Source organism: Hemiscyllium ocellatum, chromosome 36 (assembly GCF_020745735.1).
Source record: "Hemiscyllium ocellatum isolate sHemOce1 chromosome 36, sHemOce1.pat.X.cur, whole genome shotgun sequence".
NCBI classification, from domain to species: Eukaryota; Metazoa; Chordata; class Chondrichthyes; order Orectolobiformes; family Hemiscylliidae; genus Hemiscyllium; species Hemiscyllium ocellatum.
Window position 1 is genome coordinate 13035487 of NC_083436.1, and position 20298 is coordinate 13055784.

Below are 20298 nucleotides of genomic sequence, written 5' to 3' on the forward strand. Positions count from 1 at the left end.
GCTGAATGGCAGAATCAGAATAGCATCAAAGGAGAGGGGCTCCGTAGAGCAGTAAATGAGACAATTTTGGGCCAATAATGCAGGGAAACATGTTAGCCTTCACTGAAGGAAACCATCCATGAAACTCAACAAAAACGACACATTTTACCAAAATCTGGTAAGATTCAGCCAAACTTTCTGTTTTGCAGAATATGCATTGGAAAGTGAACACAATATTTTCATCTGTCAGACATTGTACCAATTTTTTAAAGTTGTTGAATATATCTATCCATCTTTCCATTCATTTAAATAAAGACCTTGACAGCTTTCTGGTTTCACCATCCAAAGGGTTCCAAGCACCCTCCGATAACACAATTAAATGACCATTTCTCAGGTCTAGGTCCCACAGCTATTCACAACAATTCCAGTTTTCTCCATTCAAATGTATATTTCAGTTGGTGCAAAATTTGTCAGATCGAATGGAATGTGGGAAAACATGAGGATGTGCGCTTTCGTGGGAAGAATAGAGGAGCGCAGAAAATGTGCACACAAGTTTAAAATTTAATAGGGAAAACAAATAGAATGTTGGTATTTACTTCAAAGGGAATGGAGTATCAAAATAAGGAATTCCTCACAAAAATATGCAAGGGACTAGTCAGATCATACCTGAAATACTGTGAACAGTTTTGTCCCCTTACCTAAGAAAAGATGTGCTGGCATTTGGACTGAATATAGACAGAGATGAAGTGGAGTTTCTTCTCTCTGAAGCTGGTAAATCTGTGGAATCTTGACCACAGGGGGCTATCAAGGCTGCATCATTAAGTATATTTAAGGATGAGATTGGCAGATTTTTAATCTGTAAGGCAATTGAGTTGTTGTTGGGCAAAGGCAGGAAATTGAAGTTGAGGATTATGAGATCACCTATTATCTCAGTATAAATGGCAGAGCAGACTGATGGCTGAATGGCCCACTTCTGTTCTTATAGCTGATGGAAATAGTGTCAGATTTATCTTCCCTCACCCAAAGATTGTAATGCCTCTATTGTTGTGTAGCTGAGTTCAACTACTTCAGTGCAAATCAGTTATGGAGCATGCATACTGGCAGAGAACTTTAACTCTCAGCCTGTCCTATTTTAATTTCAAATTTGCAGAAATCCTCCAGATTTAATGTTTTAATCTGTTAAACTCATGTTCTCCTGGAATTACACTGGATTTTACTTTGGTCATAGAGATGTATAGCATGGAAACAGACCCTTCGGTCCAACCTCCACACCGACTAGATATCCCAACCCCCCCAATCTAGTCCCACCTGCCAGCACCCAGCCCATATCCCTCCAAACCCTTCCTATTCATATACCCATCCAAATGCCTCTTAAATGTTGCAATTGTACCAGCTTCCACCACTTCCTCTGGCAGCTCATTCATACACATACCACCCTCTGCACGAAAAAGTTGCCCCTTAGGTCTCTTTTATATCTTTCCCCTCTCACCCTAAACCTATGCCCTCTAGTTCTGGACTCCTTGACCACAGGGAAAAGACTTTGTCTATTTATCCTATCCATGCCCCTCCTAATTTTGTAAACCTCTATAAGGTCACCTCTCAGCCTCCGGCACTCCAGGGAAAACAGCCCCAGCCTATTCAGCCTCCCCCTGTAGCTTAGATCCTCCAACCCTGGCAACATCCTTGTAAATCTTTTCTGAACCCTTTCAAGTTTCACAACATCTTTCCGATAGGAAGGAGACCAGAATTGCACGCAATATTCCAACAGTTGCCTAACCAATGTCCTGTACAGTCACAACATGACCTCCCAACTCCTGTACTCAATACTCTGACCAATAAAGGAAAGCATACCAAACACCGCCTTCACTATCCTATCTACCTGTGACTCCACTTTCAAGGGGGTATGAACCTGTACTCCAAGGTCTCTTTTATCAACACTCCCTAGAACCTTACCATTAAGTGTATAAATCCTGCTAAGATTTGCTTTCCCAGGATGCAGTACCTCACATTTATCTGAATAAACTCCATCTGCCACTCCTCAACCCATTGGCCCATCTGGTCCAGATCCTGTTGTAATTTGAGGTAACCCTCTTCGCTGTCCACTACACCTCCAATTTTGGTGTCATCTCCAAACTTACTAATTGTATCTCGTATGCTCACATCCAAATCATTTATGTAAATGACAAAAAGTAGAGGGCCCAGCACCGATCCTTGTGGCACTCCACTGGTCACAGGCCTCCAGTCTGAAAAACAAGCCTCCACCGCCACCCTCTGTCTTCTACCTTTGAGCCAGTTCTGTATCCAAATGGCTAGTTCTCCCTGTATTCCATGAGATCTAACCTTGCTAATCAGTCTCCCATGGGGAACCTTATCGAATGCCTTACTAAAGTCCATATAGATCACATCTACTGCTCTGCCCTCATCAATCATTTTTGTTACTTCTTCAAAAAACTCGATCAAGTTTGTGAGACATGATTTCCCACGCACAAAGCCATGTTGACTATCCCAAATCAGTCCTTGCCTTTCCAAATACATGTACATCCTGTCCCTCAGGATTCCCTCCAACAACTTGCCCACCACTGAGGTCAGGCTCACCGGTCTATAGTTCCCTGGCTTGTCTTTACCGCCCTCCTTAAACAGTGGCACCACGTTAGCCAACCTCCAGTCTTCCGGCACCTCACCTATGACTATCGTTGATACAAATATCTCAGCAAGAGGCCCAGCAATCACTTCTTTAGCTTCCCACAGAGTTCTCGGGTGCACCTGATCAGGTCCTAGGGATTTATCCACCTTTACCCGTTTCAAGACATCCAGCACTTCCTCCTCTGTAATCTGGACATTTTGCAAGATGTCACCATCTACTTCCCTACAGTCTATATCTTCCATATCCTTTTCCACAGTAAATACTGATGCAAAATATTCATTTAGTATCTCCCCCATTTTCTGTGGTTCCACACAAAGGCCGCCTTGCTGATTTTTGAGGGGCCCTACTCTCTCCCTAGTTACCCTTTTGTCCTTAACATATTTGTAAAAACCCTTTTGGATTCTCCTTAATTCTATTTGCCAAGGCTGTCTCATGTCCCCCTTTTGCCCTCCTGATTTCCCTCTTAAGTATACTTCTACTTTCTTGATACTCTTCTAAGGATTCACTCGATCTATCCGTCTATACTTGGCATATGCTTCCTTCTTTTTCTTAACCAAACCCTCAATTTCTTTAGTCATCAAGCATTCCCTATACCTACCAGCCTTTCCTTTTACCCTGACAGGAATATAGTTTCTCTGGATTCTTGTTATCTCATTTCTGAAGGCTTCCCATTTTCCAGCCATCCTTTTACCTGTGAACATCTGAATCCAATCAGCTTTTGAAAGTACTTGCCTAATACCGTCAAAATTGGCCTTTCCCGAATTTAGACTTTCAACTTTTAGATCTGGTCTATCCTTTTCCATCACCATTTTAAAACAAATAGAATTATGGTCGCTGGCCCCAAAGTGCTCCCCCACTGATACCTCAGTCACCTGCCCTGCCTTATTTCCCAAGAGTAGGGTCAAGTTTTGCACCTTCTCTAGTAGGTACATCCACATACTGAATCAGAAAATTATCTTGTACACACTTATGAAATTCCTCTCCATCTAAACCTTTAACACTATGGCAGTCCCAGTCAATGTTTGGAAAGTTAAAATCCCCGACCATAACTACCCTATTATTCTTACAGATAGCTGAGATTTCCTTACAAGTTTGTTTCTCAATTTCCCTCTGCCTATTGGGGGGTCTATAATACAATCCCATTAAGGTGGTAATCCCTTTTGTATTTCTCAGTTCCATCCAAATAACTTCCCTGGATGTATTTCCGGGAATATCCTCCCTCAGCACAGCTGTAATGCTATCCCTTATCAAAAATGCCACTCCCCTTCCTCTCTTGCCTCTCTTTCTATCCTTCCTGTAGCATTTGTATTCTGGAATATTAAGTTGCCAGTCCTGCCCATCCCTGAGCCATGTTTCCATAATTGCTATGATATCCCAGTCCCATGTTCCTAACCATGCCGTGAGTTCATCTGCCTTCCCTGTTAGGCCCCTTACATCAAAATTAAACTGCATTTATTTCATTAGTCCTACCTTGCCCTGCCTGCCCTGACTGTTTTGACTCACTTCTGTTCTCAGCTGTATCCGTCTCAGATCGATCTCTTTCCTCACTATCCCCCTGGGTCGCCTCCCCCCCGGCCACCTTACTAGTTTAAATCCTCCCAAGCAGTTCTAGCAAATTTCCCTGCCAGTATATCAGTTCCCTTCCAAGTTAGGTGCAATCCGTCCTTCTTGTACAGGTCACTTCTACCCCAAAAGAAATTCCAATGATTCAAAAATGTGAATCCTTCTCCCATACACTAGCTCCTCAGTCATGCATTCTTCTGCTCTATCCTCCTATTCTTGCCCTCACTAGCTCGTAGTACTGGGAGTAATCCAGATATTACTACCCTTGAGGACCTCCTTTTAAAATTTCTGCCTAACTCTCTGTAATCTCCCTTCAGAATCTCAACCTTTTCCCTTCCAATGTTATTGGTTCCAATGTGGACAATGACCTCTTGCTTGCCCCTCTCCCCCATGAGAACATTCTGCACCCTCTCTGAGACATCCTTGATCCTGGCGCCAGGGTAACAATACACCATTCTGCTTTTTCTCTGCTGGCCACAGAAACGTCTGTCTGTACCTCGGACTACAGAATCCCCTAACACAATTGATCTCTTGGAAGCCGATGTATCCCTCGTTGAATTAGAGCCAGTCTCAATACCAGGAACTTGGCTGTTCGTGCTACGTTCCCTTAAGGATCCATCACCCCCTACATTTTCCAAAACAGCATACCTGTTTGAAATGGGTATATCTACAAAAGACTCCTGCACTAGCTGCCTACCTCTCTTACCTTTCCTGGAGTTAACCCATGTATGTGACTGTATCTGAGACTTTTCCCCCTTCCTATAACTGCCATCCATCACATACTGTTGCTGTTGCAAATTCCTCATCGCTTCTATCTGTCTCTCCAACCGATCCACTCGATCCAATAAGATTCGCATCCAACAGCATTAATGGCAGATATAATCAGCAGTAATCCTTGAACTCTCTTTTAACTCCCACATGTGTAAGATGCTTTGAATTATTCAGCTGACATTCCTGAAATAGGCACCAAACTCTGTGAAAATGCAAATATTTAAGGAATATCAGAGTCAGGGACAAGTGCCTCGAGTGTTGGGTATGCATGCTGACCTTAGTTGTACGAGAAAGATGCTGAAAAACAATTTCATTAATTTTCGGTTTTTATTTTTGAGTTGCCAGTTACACAGAAATACTTTCAGATCATTGCTTGTCCATCTAATAATGTTGCTTCCTTTCCCCACCCAAAATCCTTCCCAATCTCAAAGTGCATCCATGATGGCGAGTTGAAGCAGGGTGCTGCTTTAATAACTTTCAGCTCATCAGCATATGTAAATAGTACATTGTTGCCTATTTCAGACCTGTAAAGCCAGTGCACATAGTCATTAAACTTTCCACTCAACTTAGGACTTCGAATTAGACAATTAATAGGAATCTTACAAGGCATTAATTTAAGTGTAGATATAACAAAATTTGAAGAAAAACAAAACATTTTGGAAATGTTCAGTTCTATCAACTCTTTGACCTTATTAATATTAAGCAACATCCTGAGCATTTCCAGCTGTTTGTTTTTTCTAACGATATCATTAATTATATGCAGGACGAACTAGATAGCTTTTGAATCTACAACATTGATTTGGAATGTGACAAACTTCTAATTCTGTTTGAGGAGTTGAAGACAAAAGGAGTACAAGTGACAGCTCTTATGCATGTTATTAAACGATGAGAGGTGAGGACTGGGGATTCTCCTTTGCAATCCTGCCAATTTTGTCTCTGACCATTCCTGCCTCCCTCAGCAATCAGGATTTACTGTCCTTTCAAGGATTGCCATGCTAGGTGTAAACAGTGACATGTTGATGTGTTTGGATTTTCTTTAAGCCCACCACAATTATCACCACTTCCTGAGGCTATCTTGGGAAGGGTTGTAGTCTAGTATCCTCGGAAGTGTAAGAATCAACTCTGTTCCCTCGTAAAGGAAACAGGTGTTGCAGTGATTTTCACTGCTTCAGTTCAATTTCCTACTTACCTTATGTAGGCGTTGTTCATTCCCTCGCCTTTAAGATATAGCAAACATCCCATCGGTGATGTGCTTCTTTCCTTTTAATTACCCAGTGTTATTGTGTTGTGTTGAGTTAAATTGAATTGAATTTATTGTCACATGTACCGAGGCACAGTGAAAAGCTTTGTTTTGTGAGCAATACAGGCAGATCACATAGGTAAGTAAATAATAGGTAAACAGCGGCCAATCAAAAACACAGGTACAAGCGAATGCTAAGCGTTTGAGTCCATTCAGTATTCTAACAAGTGTGTGTGTGTGTGTGTGTGTGTGTGTGTTTTTTCCTTGACAGCGGGTCAGGTAATGGAAATGGAAGTCCTGTAGCAGCACTAATAGGACTTTGTGACTAAGCAATGTTAAGAAGTCTGCTGTTATCTGCCCACACATTCAGGATGAACCAGTACTTAGGTTCCTGTCCGAACATGCCATTTGGAAAACAATGCCAGAATTACATTTCCGTTACTTGCTGAGCATACTGCCTATTCAGGGCAGTGTTTTACTTTGATACTGCTGCAAAAGATGTGACGACTGACCCACTCAGGCCCCACATTGAACACACAATCTAGACTGATATGCTAGTGACATTGTCATACAGCACGGAAACAGACCCTTCAGTCCAACTAGTCCACACAGACCTTGTTCCCAAGCCAAACTAGTCCCACCTGCCTGCACTCGGGCTATATCCCACCAAACATTTCCTATTCATGTACTTATCCAAATGTACTTCAAATGTTATAACCATACCTGCATTTACTACTTTCTCCGGCAGTTCATTCTACACACTAGCCACTCTCTGTGTAAAAATGTTGCCCCCTCATGTCCTTCTTAAAGTTTTCTCCTCTCACCTTATTTTAAAAATATACCCACCAGTTTTGAACTCAATCACCTTAGAGAAAAAACCTTTGCTATTCACCTAATCTGTACCCCTCATTTTATAAACCTCTATAATGTCACTCCTCAACCTCCTGTGTTCCAGTGGAAAAAAAGTCACAGCCTGTTTTTATCATTCAAAACTCTGATTACCAGCAACACCCAGGTAAATCTTTTCTGAACCCTCTAGTTTAATGATATCCTTGCTATCATAAGGCAACCACAGCATGCACACAATACTCTAGAAGAGGCCTCACCAATATCCTGTTCAACCTCCACATGACTTCCCAACTCCTATACTCAAAGATCTGAGCAATGAAGACAAGCGTGCAAAAATGCCTTCTTAACCACCTTGTCCACCTGCGCTGCAAATTCCAAAGAATTATGTATCTGAATGCGTAGGTTTCTGTTCTGCAGCAGCACTCACGGCCCTATCATTAATCATTATAAGTCCTGCCCTTGTTTATTTTACCAAAATGCAGTATCGCTCAACTATCCAAATTAAACTCCATCTGCCCCTCCTCAGCCCATTGACCCAATTGATTAAGATCTCTTTGTAATCTTAAAAAAACCTTCTTCACTGTCCATTATTCCATCAATTTTGGTGTCATCTGCAAAGTTACCAATCATACTTCCTATATTCCCATCCAAATTGTTTATTTAAATGATAAACAAAAGTGGGCCCAGTACTGATCCCTGTGGGACATCACTGGTCACAGGCCTCCAGTCTAAAAAACAACCCTCTACCACCACCCTCTGTCTTCAACGCCAAGCCAATTTTGGAGCCATTTAGCAAGCTCACCCTGAATCCCATGTGATCTAACTTTACTAATTAGTCAACCATGCAGAGCTTTGTCAGAGGCTTTACTAAAGTCCAAATAAATCAAAGTCTACCGTCTGTCCTTGTCAGATTTTTGAAGTGCAAAAGGAGTGTCACATATGCCTGCTTTCAACCAACTTTTGGTATAGAGCCTCAGGTGAACGGGGATGATACTCTGGCAAGGTTTCAACAAAAAGCAGGGGAATTTTCCCTAATGTCTTGATCAGTATTTATCTTTCCACCAACATTAATAACACAGACTATTTGCTCATTATCATGTCCCTGTTTATGATTATGGGAATTTATTTTATGCGATTGACTAATGTTTCTGACATGACATCACTTCAGTAGGATTGCATTGGCTGTAAAATACCTTTTTAGTTTTTCTGAGGTCATGAAAGGCGCTGTATAATGCAAGTTTTTATTTCTGTTTTGATGGTATAGAAATGAATTCAACATAATCTACTCCTATTGATTGGATACTTTTGTCCATATGTGGACTGATTCCAATGTAAACATGTGATGGAGGATATTTGCAGTATTAAGAGTCTGTAGTTGCCTGACGTTTCAGCCAAAGTGACCAACATTTGAACAAGTAAATTTAGTTAATTCATAATTAAAGGAAGGACAAATCTAAAATGAGTAAATAATACCTAATTGAATTTAATCAAACTGGTTTTGAGTGGATCTAATGGATTTCAAGTCCTACTTTATGACATTATTCCAGTGAAATCTTTATAATTCTAAATTCTTTAAAACTCCTGCAGTTAATTTCAGTAAAATTTCTGTTTTATTTAACTTTGACTAGTGCCTTTAATTAAGGGCTAACTAAAACACACACCTTAGTTCCCAGTCAAAGCACTTCTAGTTGATTGCCTGCATTTGACCTTGATGTGAAGGAATCTAACATTAGCCATTCTGTTTTCGCAAACTTACTAAGTTATTTGCCTTAAATCAGTAAAGCACATGCCCCCAAACTGTTCTGCTTTCTTAGGAAATGATGTGGAGACTTTTCATGGTCAATTAAAGACTGACTTGGCTCCGAGTCACAGTTTTAGAATCAATGTTTTATGTTATTTAACATCTGGAAATTGGTGCATTATTAGACCTTGGTGTGGAGGTGTGGAGATTGGTTAGAGTCGGTACAGGTTAAATTAATCCTTCAATGAGGTATGCAAAACACAGCTCATCTGCTATAAATGTACAAGTAGTAATTGAATATCATCCTGTGTATTTAATTGAACTGAACAGATATGTGCACTCCTCACTTAGAGGGTTAGATAGATATATTAATTAATTTAGAGTCTGAAGAACAGCGATAACATTTAGCATGTTTAGTGAAGTTCCTCTAATCGCTCAATGAAGAAAAACAGTCCTGAGCTGTACAGTGGTGGAAGATTCTCCTTTTGGTTTCTGGTCTCAGTTACATGAGTACATTCAGGACAACAGTTAGGATGGTTACACCTGGCCAGCATCAGAGAGAATGGAACACCAAACCTGGTGCAGTGACTCTTACGCTACTTGGACAGTATTATGTGAACAATAGGAAAACAAAAGTGGTATCCCGCTTATGCTTGCTACCCGGGTTTTCATATTGAGTTGCCACTGGGCAGCTACAAGAAGAACCTGTAACTCTTATTCTGAGCCAGTTATTTTTCTCTTTGAACAATTTCAGTAAAGCGAAGTAAACAATGTGACTTAATCCTAATGCACCTACTGAGCTTTTTAAAATTATCTTTCCTCTAACAGCTATAGCCTGGTTGGTGGCAACTCCCAGTTTTCCATTAATCCGTCTACTGGACAAATTATCACAAGTGCTCTGCTGAACAGAGAAAGCAAAGAAATGTACAGTCTTGTAGTGGTAGCTACCGATGGGGGCATACCTCAAGCCATGTCCAGTTCAACCACTGTGTTTATAACAATTTCAGACATCAACGACAACCCTCCGAAATTTCGTCACTTCCCATATGTTACTCACATCCCATCACCTACAAATGCAGGTAAGAACTTTGTCAAAAGCATTCCAAGGGAAAGGGAAAACAGTTTGGAAGCTGCCATATAGAAGGTGATGTCATCAGGACAGAGAAAAGATGAATGCGTGTCCTAGCAAGAAGTTGTGCAAGGGAAAATTTAATTAAGGTAGCCGTGGGACTCAGCAGACTAATTATAGACAATGATGAGCAGACTAATAGAGAAATGGAAACAGATGAGTCAAAGAAAGGAAGGGGAATGTCAGAGATTAACCATATCAAAATAGTTTGTTAACATTTATCCAAATTAAGGAAAATCTTGCAGAAGGTTGACTGTCCATTAAGTATGGAAAATAAATAAACACACATAATAAAGATAAATGCTCAATTAATAGCTTTGAATAGAATTTTACTATACAGAGATAAAGATACTAATTTAAAAGATGTAATAACAGTCAGAGTCTGCTATATTTTGATGTATTAATGCATATTGAAACATCACATCTCCTGCTGTCATGTTTTTAATTGCTTCATGGGCAAAGAATGGACAGAGTCATTTGTACTTTAAATCTATTCTGACTAACAAAACAAGATGATTAATTAGTGCACGTTTAATGTGCATTAGCCTTCTTCAGTAATTTGTGTTTTCTATTAGAGATTCAAAAGAGTTTAAATTATTGGCTACCATCCAAATTAATTTACTGTGATGTATTATCGATAGAATAACTATATACCAGTGATATTCCTATGGAATTTCCTACAGTTGAATGAAACCATTTTTAACTGTGAGTCTAGCCTGCATATGTCATTTCTGCCAGATCACTGAGTTAAAATTACAGGAGCAAGAATACAATAAACTGCCCACACCAACTGCAAATAATATGTATTAAGCCATTACTATTCTGAATTAGAACTGTAGAAAAATTATGTCCTCGCCTTCATTGATGCCTGGGAACATATTTTTGATTTTAGCTACTGATTTTTTTACAGAAAGAACTTGCAATTATCTAACACTTTTATGATCTTAGAATGTTCAATAGCATGTCACTATAAAAATAAAGTACTTTTAGAAGTATAGGTATAATTGGAATGGTGGAAACCATGGTATGTAGCTGACACACGTCAAGGTCACAAATTATAATCATTAATCTTTTTCCTTTGATGTTGTTGAGGAATAGATGTTGCCATGGTATGGGGGAAAAAAAACCCTATCATCTTGTTTATGTGATATTATGGGACCTTCTATGTTCATCTGAGAAAGGATAGGGAACATGAATTTAAAATGTCATCTAAAAGATTGCACTTATGCATGCAGTATTCCACTGAAGTGCCACCCTAAGTTCTATGTTTAAATCTCTCGAATGAAACTTGAAGCAATAACATTCTAACTCAAGTAGTCAAGAATGTGACTACTGAATCAAGGCTAACACCTGGTTATATTATATTTATTTAATTCTTCAATATGGAAATCATCACAAGCTCAGAATATTGTATATGTTAACATCTAACATAATAAACGGAACTTAGAATGCAGAGTGATCTTTACCACATATAACTGAAACAGACCAGAGTGATTTTTACCACATATAACTGAGACAGACCAGAGTGAACTTTACCAGGAGCAACCTCATTTCTTGGTTCAGCTGAACAATAGGAGTGAATTTTGCTGCTAGCATACTGCTCCACTCCTTGGCGTGAATTCACTTCGGAGAACCCAGAAGAGCAAGCAGTAAGATGGTGGGTGGATCTTCCCTGAGAGCATTAGTTAAAAAGCGGGAATGAGACAGTTGCCACTGATGCGGGCTGCATATTTGCAAAGGCAGCAGTCTCTGTGAATTGGGTAAAAGGTTATACCTGCTGTCTGGGGAGAGATCCACTTTGTAACTTACTGCTGACAAACATCAACACCATGAAGCTGGGAACATTACAGACTGCTCACCTTGCTTTCTAAGTGATGTCAATGAATCCTTCACCACCTGAATGAAATAGTAACTCATGCATATGTATCTCCAAGTATACATTTTATTGTTAATTATGCTCTCATTTAATTATTCATGTACAAAGAGAACACAACAAACTTATGGTTTTCAGTGTGTCCCATTTTTCTTTTCAATCTTGCTTTCATTTAATTAAAATTACAAAACAGTACAATTTAAAAAACAAAGTTACAGAAAATGAATATTGGTTGCAATTTAATCTGTACTTTGTGATGAACTATAAAACACTTGACCTTTAATAATAACATGAAAGCATTTTAACCAATTTCATTAAATGCCTTTTAATAATTACTGTTATTTATCCACCGTTGTCTAATGTGCACTTTTCCCTCTATCCTATGACCTCAGGAATGCATAGAACTAGCAAAGACAATGAGCATAAGGGCATAGGAAAAGGGAGTGTACATTCTATACCATTTGTCAAACCTGTTCCATTTAATACAATCATGTCTGATCAGAAACCTTCAATGCATTTTACCCACTATCCCCATAAATCTTTATGCCACTGGGAATCAGGAATCTATCAATCTTTAAATGTATTCAAAAACTAAGCTTCCGCTGCCTTCTAGGGTAAAGAAATCCAGATTTACATCCTGTGAGTATGAAAAAAATTTCTCCTCATCTTGATCCTAAATGGCGTAATTTTTTTAAATTTTAAATTGTTTTGTCTGGTCCTAGATTCCCCAACCAGGGAAGACATCTTAGCGGTATCTACCCTGTTATCCCCTTACGTATTTTGCAATGAGGTCACCTCTCATCGTTTGAAACTCTAGAGAATACAGCTCTAGTTAGCTCAGTCTCCATTCATAGGACAGTCCCACCATCCAGAGAACAAGTGAATCTGTTGAATTTCCATTGCAATGTTTCTGTGGTAATGAAATCTTTCCTGAGATGAGGTCCAGTCTGGTCTAACCAAGCCTCTATGCAATTGAAGCAAGTCTTCACTACTCCTGTACTCAAATCCTCCTGCATTAAAGGCAAACATTCCATTAGCCTTCTAATAGCTTGTGCATGTTAGCTTTCAATGTGTCTGGAGACATAAAAAAACTGCAGATGCTGGAATCCAAAGTAGACAGGTCCACATTTCGGGTATAACCAGAAACATTGACTTCTCCACCTCCTGATGCTACCTGGCTTGCTGTGTTCTTCCAGCCTCCTGCTTGGCTACTTCAGTAGTGTGTCAACAAGGACACTGAGATCCCCTTGCAGTCTCTCACCATTGAAGAAATACTCCGGGTGCTCTGATCTACTTCCACAGTCCAGGGATGTGCAGATTAGGTGGATTAACCATGGGATATGCAGGGTCACAGAGATAGCTTTGGGGGGGGGGGGGGGGGGGCGGGAGGTGTCTTAGTGGGATGCTCTTCAGAGTGTTGGTGTGGATTCAATGGGCCGACTAGCCCGCTTCCATGCTGTGGGAATTCTATCTATTCCTCCATGCCAAAGTGGATAATTTTTTTTCACATTACATTTCATTTACCACATTTTTGCTCACTCATTAAACCTGTCTAAAACCTCCTGAAACGAGTTTACATCTTCCTCCTAACAAAAATTCTGTTTTGGTTGTATTATCTACAAACTTTGAGATATTAAATTTGGCCTCCATATCCAAGTCAGTAATATATTATGAACATCTATGATCCAAGCACTGATCTTTTGCAATACCCCACTAGTTACAGTCTACCAAGGCAAGAGTGGCCCATTTATTTTTATAGTTTTCTGTCTGTTGGCTAATTCTTAATCCATAATGGTACAATATCTCTATCCCATGCATTTTAATATTGTTAACCATTCTTATTGGAAGTCTTCTGAAATTTTAAGTATACTAGATTAATGAGCTAAACAAAAAAAACAAAGAACTGTGGATGCTGGAAATCAGAAATTGCTGGAAAAACTCAGCAGATTTGGCACCGACTGTGGAGAGAAAGTGGAGTTCATAGTTTGGGTCCAGTGACTTTTCTTCAAGAAGGTTCATAAGACGATCACTGGACCTGAAATGTTAACTCTCTCCATAGATGCTGCCAGGCCTGCTGAGTTTTTCCAGCAAGTCATGATCTTACTATGTCCACCGACTCCTCTTTATAAAGCTTGTCAATAACATCCTCAAAGAAACGCCAGCAATTTTGTCATATGTGATTTTCCATTTGCAAATCAATGCTGACTATGCCCAATCAGATAATTTTCATTCAGTGTCCATTTGTCACATCCTTTACCATAGACTATATCATTCGCTCTACCGCTGGTGCAAGATTGACAGGTTGTGCTGCTTTGTTGTCTTGCATGTTCCTTTCTTAACTAGGTGGGTGACATTTGCTGGCTTCCAATCTACAGGAACATTCCAAATTCCAATGTTCATCCATTGTTTATTCCAATGCAACTCCAATGTTTAGTAAATATATCCTACAATGTTTGTCATCAGCTTTCTCATGGACTGTTATCCAAGGCATGCCTGCTAGTCAGGCTTGTTTTTTTAAACCCACAGTATGTTATGAGTTATCAGATTCATGTTAGCTACACAAGAAACCAGAAAAGGAGCTTAATTTTTCATTGCAGTCATGAACCCAGTATGCTATACCCTTAATTCTCATTGCAAGGTTCAACATTTTAAAGGAAGAATTTACTATTTTACAATGTTGGATTGTTTTTTATTGGCATTAAATCTCCATCTAATTGTTTTATGGATCACTAAAGTTTTGAGGTCAAGATCAGAATCTGTAAAGCAAAACATTTATAATTCATCACTGGTATATCTCATTCTAAATATCCTATCAGACGAGATTATTATTTATTTTTTGTCAGGAAATGAATGCACTCACTTGTGATTTTAATGTGTCATTCAACAATTGATGTTACACCTATCTTGTTAATTAAAAGCATACTGGCTTTTTACAGGTACTGATCACATTGTCACAGTCATCACTGTTTATGGTTTGGATTTAAGAGTAAAAATGCGGGATGAATTTATTCTGCTCAGATTAGTTTCTTACTTTGAATTCTGAATTTGGAAAATGTCAACCTAAACTTCTGTTGCATATACCGATACCCCTCGTTTCTATTTATAGCCTTTGTTCACTGAGCATTTTCATTATGGTTTTACAAATTTGCTGATTGTTTGAAAATTAATTCAAGCCTCCAAAGGCTATGTCTGTTATGTTTATAAACTAAGATTTTCTCAATCTGTAGTCAGACCACAAACTCATTCTGTGCAATGATAATTGGCTATTTCTAACCCCTACTCTTTTGAGCTGGAGTATTTTGCATCGGTGTGCCCCATGAACATAATGCATTGAGTGACAAGCATATAAGACCAAGAACATAAGCAGATGGTGATTTAGCTATGCTAAAGATTACTATACTGTGACAATATTTACTAGTTCTGTTCATTCAACTGACCGTGACCAGAAGCTGATGTTGAAATTCAGATCATTTCCAATACGAAACATCTGATAGCATTGCTTTATCTTTCAAATGCTTTTTTTTTAACAAAATAGACTCCTAATGTCTTTCCTGTTTCCACTGTATCCAGGTTCATTCGTGTTTGCTGTGACAGTTTCAGATGATGATGAAGGCCCCAATGCTGAACTCCAATATTCCTTGACAGGCCAAAATGCGGAAAGATTCCAGATTGATCCAAGTCGCGGTGCTATCATGGCTGCCCAGAAGTTAACTGGAGGCACTGACATAACTATTACAGTCAATGTTAAAGACAAAGGAATTTATCCAATGTCCGACTCCACCACTGTGACAGTGAGATTTGGAAATAAGGCCGATTTTCCTCACATAAATGCAGGGCAACAGTCTTTTACATTCCCAGAAGACCAGAAGATTGATACCTATATTACAACAATGTCAGCTTCTTCAACAAGAAGTCCTGTAAGAGGATCCTTATCTTACTATATTGCTAGTGGTAACCTCGGTGATGTCTTCCACATTGATCAACTGACAGGGAAACTCGTTCTCATAAAGTCTTTAGATTTTGAAGCCGTTCAGAATTACGTTCTGTGGATTGAAGCCAGAGATATGGGATACCCTCCGTATTCTTCATATAAGCAATTGAATATCACAGTGCTAGATGTCAATGACAATGCACCAATTTTTAAGCAAGATCCTTTCATGGCTAATGTAATGGAGAATACCTTCTCACACAAAATAATCACTGTTGTAGCAGAAGATAAAGACAGTGGTCCCAGTGGTCAAATAGAGTATTCCATACTGGATGGTAACAGAGGCAATAATTTCAATATCAACAGAGAAACTGGAGAGATCAGAAATACCAAACGTTTGGACAGGGAAAAGAAGGCCCAGTATACATTAACTGTACAAGCGACAGATAAAGGAGCTTCCTCAAGTAGCTCTGTGTGCCAAGTTATTGTCAATGTCTTGGATGAAAATGACAATGCTCCAAGATTCTCACAAATATTTAGTGCTCAGGTGCCTGAAAATGCTGCTATTGGTTACACTGTGACTCATGTTACCACTTCAGATGAGGATACTGGAGTGAATGCTGTTAGTCAGTACTCTATACGAGATGTAAGTCTTCCCTTCTCCATTAATGCAAAGACTGGAGATATCACTGTTAGCAGGCCTCTGAATCGGGAGGATGTGGAGCGCTACACAGTCAAAGTTTATGCCCATGATTCTGGGTGGACAGTGAATACAGACATTACTGTTTTTGTGACAGACGTAAATGATAATCCCCCACGATTTACTCAAACCTCATACTATCTAGATTACCCAGAGCTCACAGAGGTTGGCTCCAGTGTTACTCAGGTAGTAGCTACAGATCCCGACAGTGGCCTTAATGGTCAAGTGTTTTATTTCATAAAGTCACAGTCAGAATTTTTCAGAATAAATTCTAGCACTGGAGAGATCTACACCAAACAATACATAAAATATCACAATTCGTCAAGTTCTAACAATCTGAATATAAACAGGCATAGCTTTATTATAACAGCCTCAGACAGAGGTAGAATTCCCTTGATGAGTGAAACTACAGTCATTATCAACATTGTTGACAGTAATGACAATGCACCACAGTTTGAATCTGATAATTACTTTACTCCTGTTACTAAGAATGTCAAGGTTGGTACACGGTTAATCAAAGTCACTGCAGTGGACGATAAGGATTATAACTTAAATTCGGAAATAGAGTACCACATTACTGGTGGAAACAGTTCAAATCAATTCACACTGAACAAGAATAATGGTTGGGTTTCTGTTGCTTCCTCTCTGAGAGCCAATGTGAATAAAGTGTTTTTAATCATAATCACAGCAATGGATAAAGGCAATCCCCCACTGTCCACAACATCCACTGTTCGTATTATGGTGACTGAAGAGAACTTGCACACGCCTCAATTCTCTCAGAGCCACATTAGCATCACAGTTCCTGAGAACCTTGCCATTGGAACAGTAATCAGAACTATTTCAGCCAGAGATAAAGATGCTGATATGAATGGGTTAATTAGATATAATATTTCTAAAGGAAATGATGCTAAATTGTTCTCTATTGTTAATACAACGGGAGCGATATCTCTAGTCGGACATTTGGATTATGAAACTCAACAAATGCATGAACTGACTATAAGTGCTGAAGATGGAGGTTGGGTGAAAAGAGCTGGCTACCTCAGCATGACCGTTCACGTTACTGATTCGAATGATAATGCACCACTGTTCAGTCCAAATAAGTATTTTCCAATTATATCAGAAAATGCCCCAAGTGGTACCATCGTCGTCCAGTTAAATGCCACAGATGCAGATTCTGGAGCTAATGCTGTCATAGCTTATGCAATTGAGACGAGTGACAGTGATCTTTTTGTCATTGATCCAAACACTGGAATCGTCACAACTCAAGGCTTTTTGGACTTTGAAGTGAAACAGAGTTACCAGTTGTATGTGAAAGCCTTTAATGTCCCAGATGAGGACCATTTTAGCTTTGCTGATGTTTATGTGCAGCTCAGTGGTGTAAATGAGTACGTTCCGCGTTTTGTGTCCAGACAGTATAGCTTTGAGGTTTCAGAGGCTGCTTTAAAAGGTACCACTGTTGGGGAAGTATTTGCAAGTGATCGAGACCTTGGGAATGATGGAGTTGTCACCTACCTGCTTGTTGGTAAAAGCAGAAGCAAAGGATTAAGGATTGATAAAAACACCGGACAAATTTATGTATCAGGGCAACTTGATCGGGAAAAGGAAGAGAAAATTTCTTTGAGAGTTCTGGCTAAGAATGCCGGAAGCATCCGTGGATTTGATGTTGATGAAGTCTTTGTGAATATTACTGTACTGGATGCCAATGACCCTCCTGTTTTCACATCCGAGGAGTACACTGTGCAGATTAATGAGGGGGCAGCACCTGGAGCTCATGTCATTTTTGTAAGTGCCTTTGATTCTGACTCGGTTCCCAGTTGGAGCAGATTCACTTATCACATTGGAGCTGGAAATGAAAAGGGTGCCTTTTCTATTGACTCACAGTCCGGGCAGGTTTCAGTGGCAGCAGAACTGGATCGTGAGTCCATACCCATATACAACCTCTCTATATTAGCTGTTGATACAGGAGTGCCTTCAGCCACAGGTAGCACCTATTTGCTTGTCAACCTGGAGGATATTAACGACAATGGACCTACTTTAATATCTGCAACTGGAGAAGTTGCCGAGAACCAACGTGCAGGGGCTGTCGTGATGACACTTAATGCCACTGATCTGGACCTTCCACCAAACCAAGGTCCTTTCTCCTACCATTTACTCAGCACAGGCCCTGCCACCAGCTACTTCAGTTTAAGCTCTGGGGGTATCCTCACGACAACCAGAGAAATTGACAGAGAACAGATCAGTGATTTCCATTTGTCAGTGGTCACTCGGGATTCCGGCACACCACAGATGTCTTCCACAGGTACTGTGCATGTCGTAATCAATGATCAGAATGACAACCCATCCGAGCCAAGAACAGTAGAGATATTTGTTCACTATTTTGGAAACCTGTTTCCTGGTGGGATCTTGGCCAGCGTGAAGCCCCAAGACCCAGATATATTGGACACTTTCCAGTGCACTCTGACTATGGGGTCTACAACTCTTTTTAACATCCCAGCAGGTACTTGCAATCTAAACTCACAGCCAAGGTCAACAGATGGAAGTTTTGATCTAATTGTCCGTAGTAGTGATGGATTGCACAGTGCCGTCAACAACAATGTCCATGTTTTCTTCACTGGATTCAATAATATGACGATAGACAATAGTGTCCTTCTTTCCCTAAATATTGCAACAGTCAAAGATTTTCTTACCAACCATTACCTTCACTTCTTACGGATTGTTAACTCTCAACTCTCGCGAATGGGAACTACAATACAGATCTATGGTTTTTACGAACAGAATGAGAAAACATATATAATGGCAGCTGTGAAACGATTTGGCAATCAGTATGTAAGCCCCAGTGGGGTAGCCACTTTTTTTGAAAGCATTAAGGAAACCTTATTCAGACAGAGTGGAGTACGAGTCGATTCTGTGGACCACGACCCTTGTACTAACGAGCCGTGTCAGAATGGTGGAAGCTGTGTGAAGAGGCTGGCTGTCAGCCCATCACTACAAAGTGAAGAAAGCATCCCAGTGATTATTGTGGCCAATGCAGCTCTCAAACCATTCATCTGTCGATGTCTGCCAGGATACTCTGGACATGCCTGCGAAACAGACATAGATGAGTGCCTTCCATCCCCTTGCCACAATGGTGGAACCTGCCATAATTTATTAAGTAGATTTTCATGCACTTGTCCAGAAGGGTTCATGGGCACTGCTTGTGAAAGGGACATCAACGAATGTCAGTCGAATCCTTGCAAAAGTGGTGGAACTTGCCAGAACTTCCCGGGAGGTTTTAGCTGTGCATGTAAAGCTGGATATACAGGTATTGAATACAGGACTCCTCTTTTAATACTTCACTCAAGGATTGTTCATATAAAATGTATTCATTATTTCTAATCGGAAATGACCATTAAGATTTTTGAATATTTGTTTAGAATAACAATAACAGAGAAGTGATATTTTGGGCTGTTGACAGGCCATTGTGCTGCAGTAAGAGGTTTTCAGATACAAACACATTTTGTCAAGAGATTAATTCTTCATTAAGTCAGTAAAGGAACACATCAAATATAAACAATGTATTTGCCTCAGGGAAAAATAGAAAAGGCATCATCTTACACAAACCCTTTAAGGTAGTCATGGAATTTCAGTCAGAGAATACCTCCTGACACTAAAGGTTGATACATGATGCAGGAACATAGAACGTTACAGCGTAGTACAGGCTCTTTGGCCGTCGATGTTGCGCTGACCTGTGAAATAGGACAGATGTCAGAGGTAGATTCTTCACTCAGAGAGGAGTAAGGGCATGAAACACCCTGCCTGCAACAGTTGTAGATTCGCCAACTTTAAGGGCATTTATATGGTTATTGGATAGACATTCGGATGATAACGGAATAGTGTAGGTT

The 20298-nt window shown here is 39.8% G+C and overlaps 1 protein-coding gene across 1 annotated transcript in view; it reads left to right on the forward strand.

The window, feature by feature from the left end:
• fat4 (FAT atypical cadherin 4) overlaps positions 1-20298 on the forward strand; it is a 308318-nt gene that overhangs the window by 229591 nt on the left and 58429 nt on the right. Inside the window, exons 8-9 of the mRNA XM_060851445.1 lie at positions 9616-9866; positions 15360-19718. Of these exons, the coding sequence (XP_060707428.1) occupies positions 9616-9866; positions 15360-19718 (4610 nt within the window). The remainder of the gene's footprint in view (positions 1-9615; positions 9867-15359; positions 19719-20298) is intronic.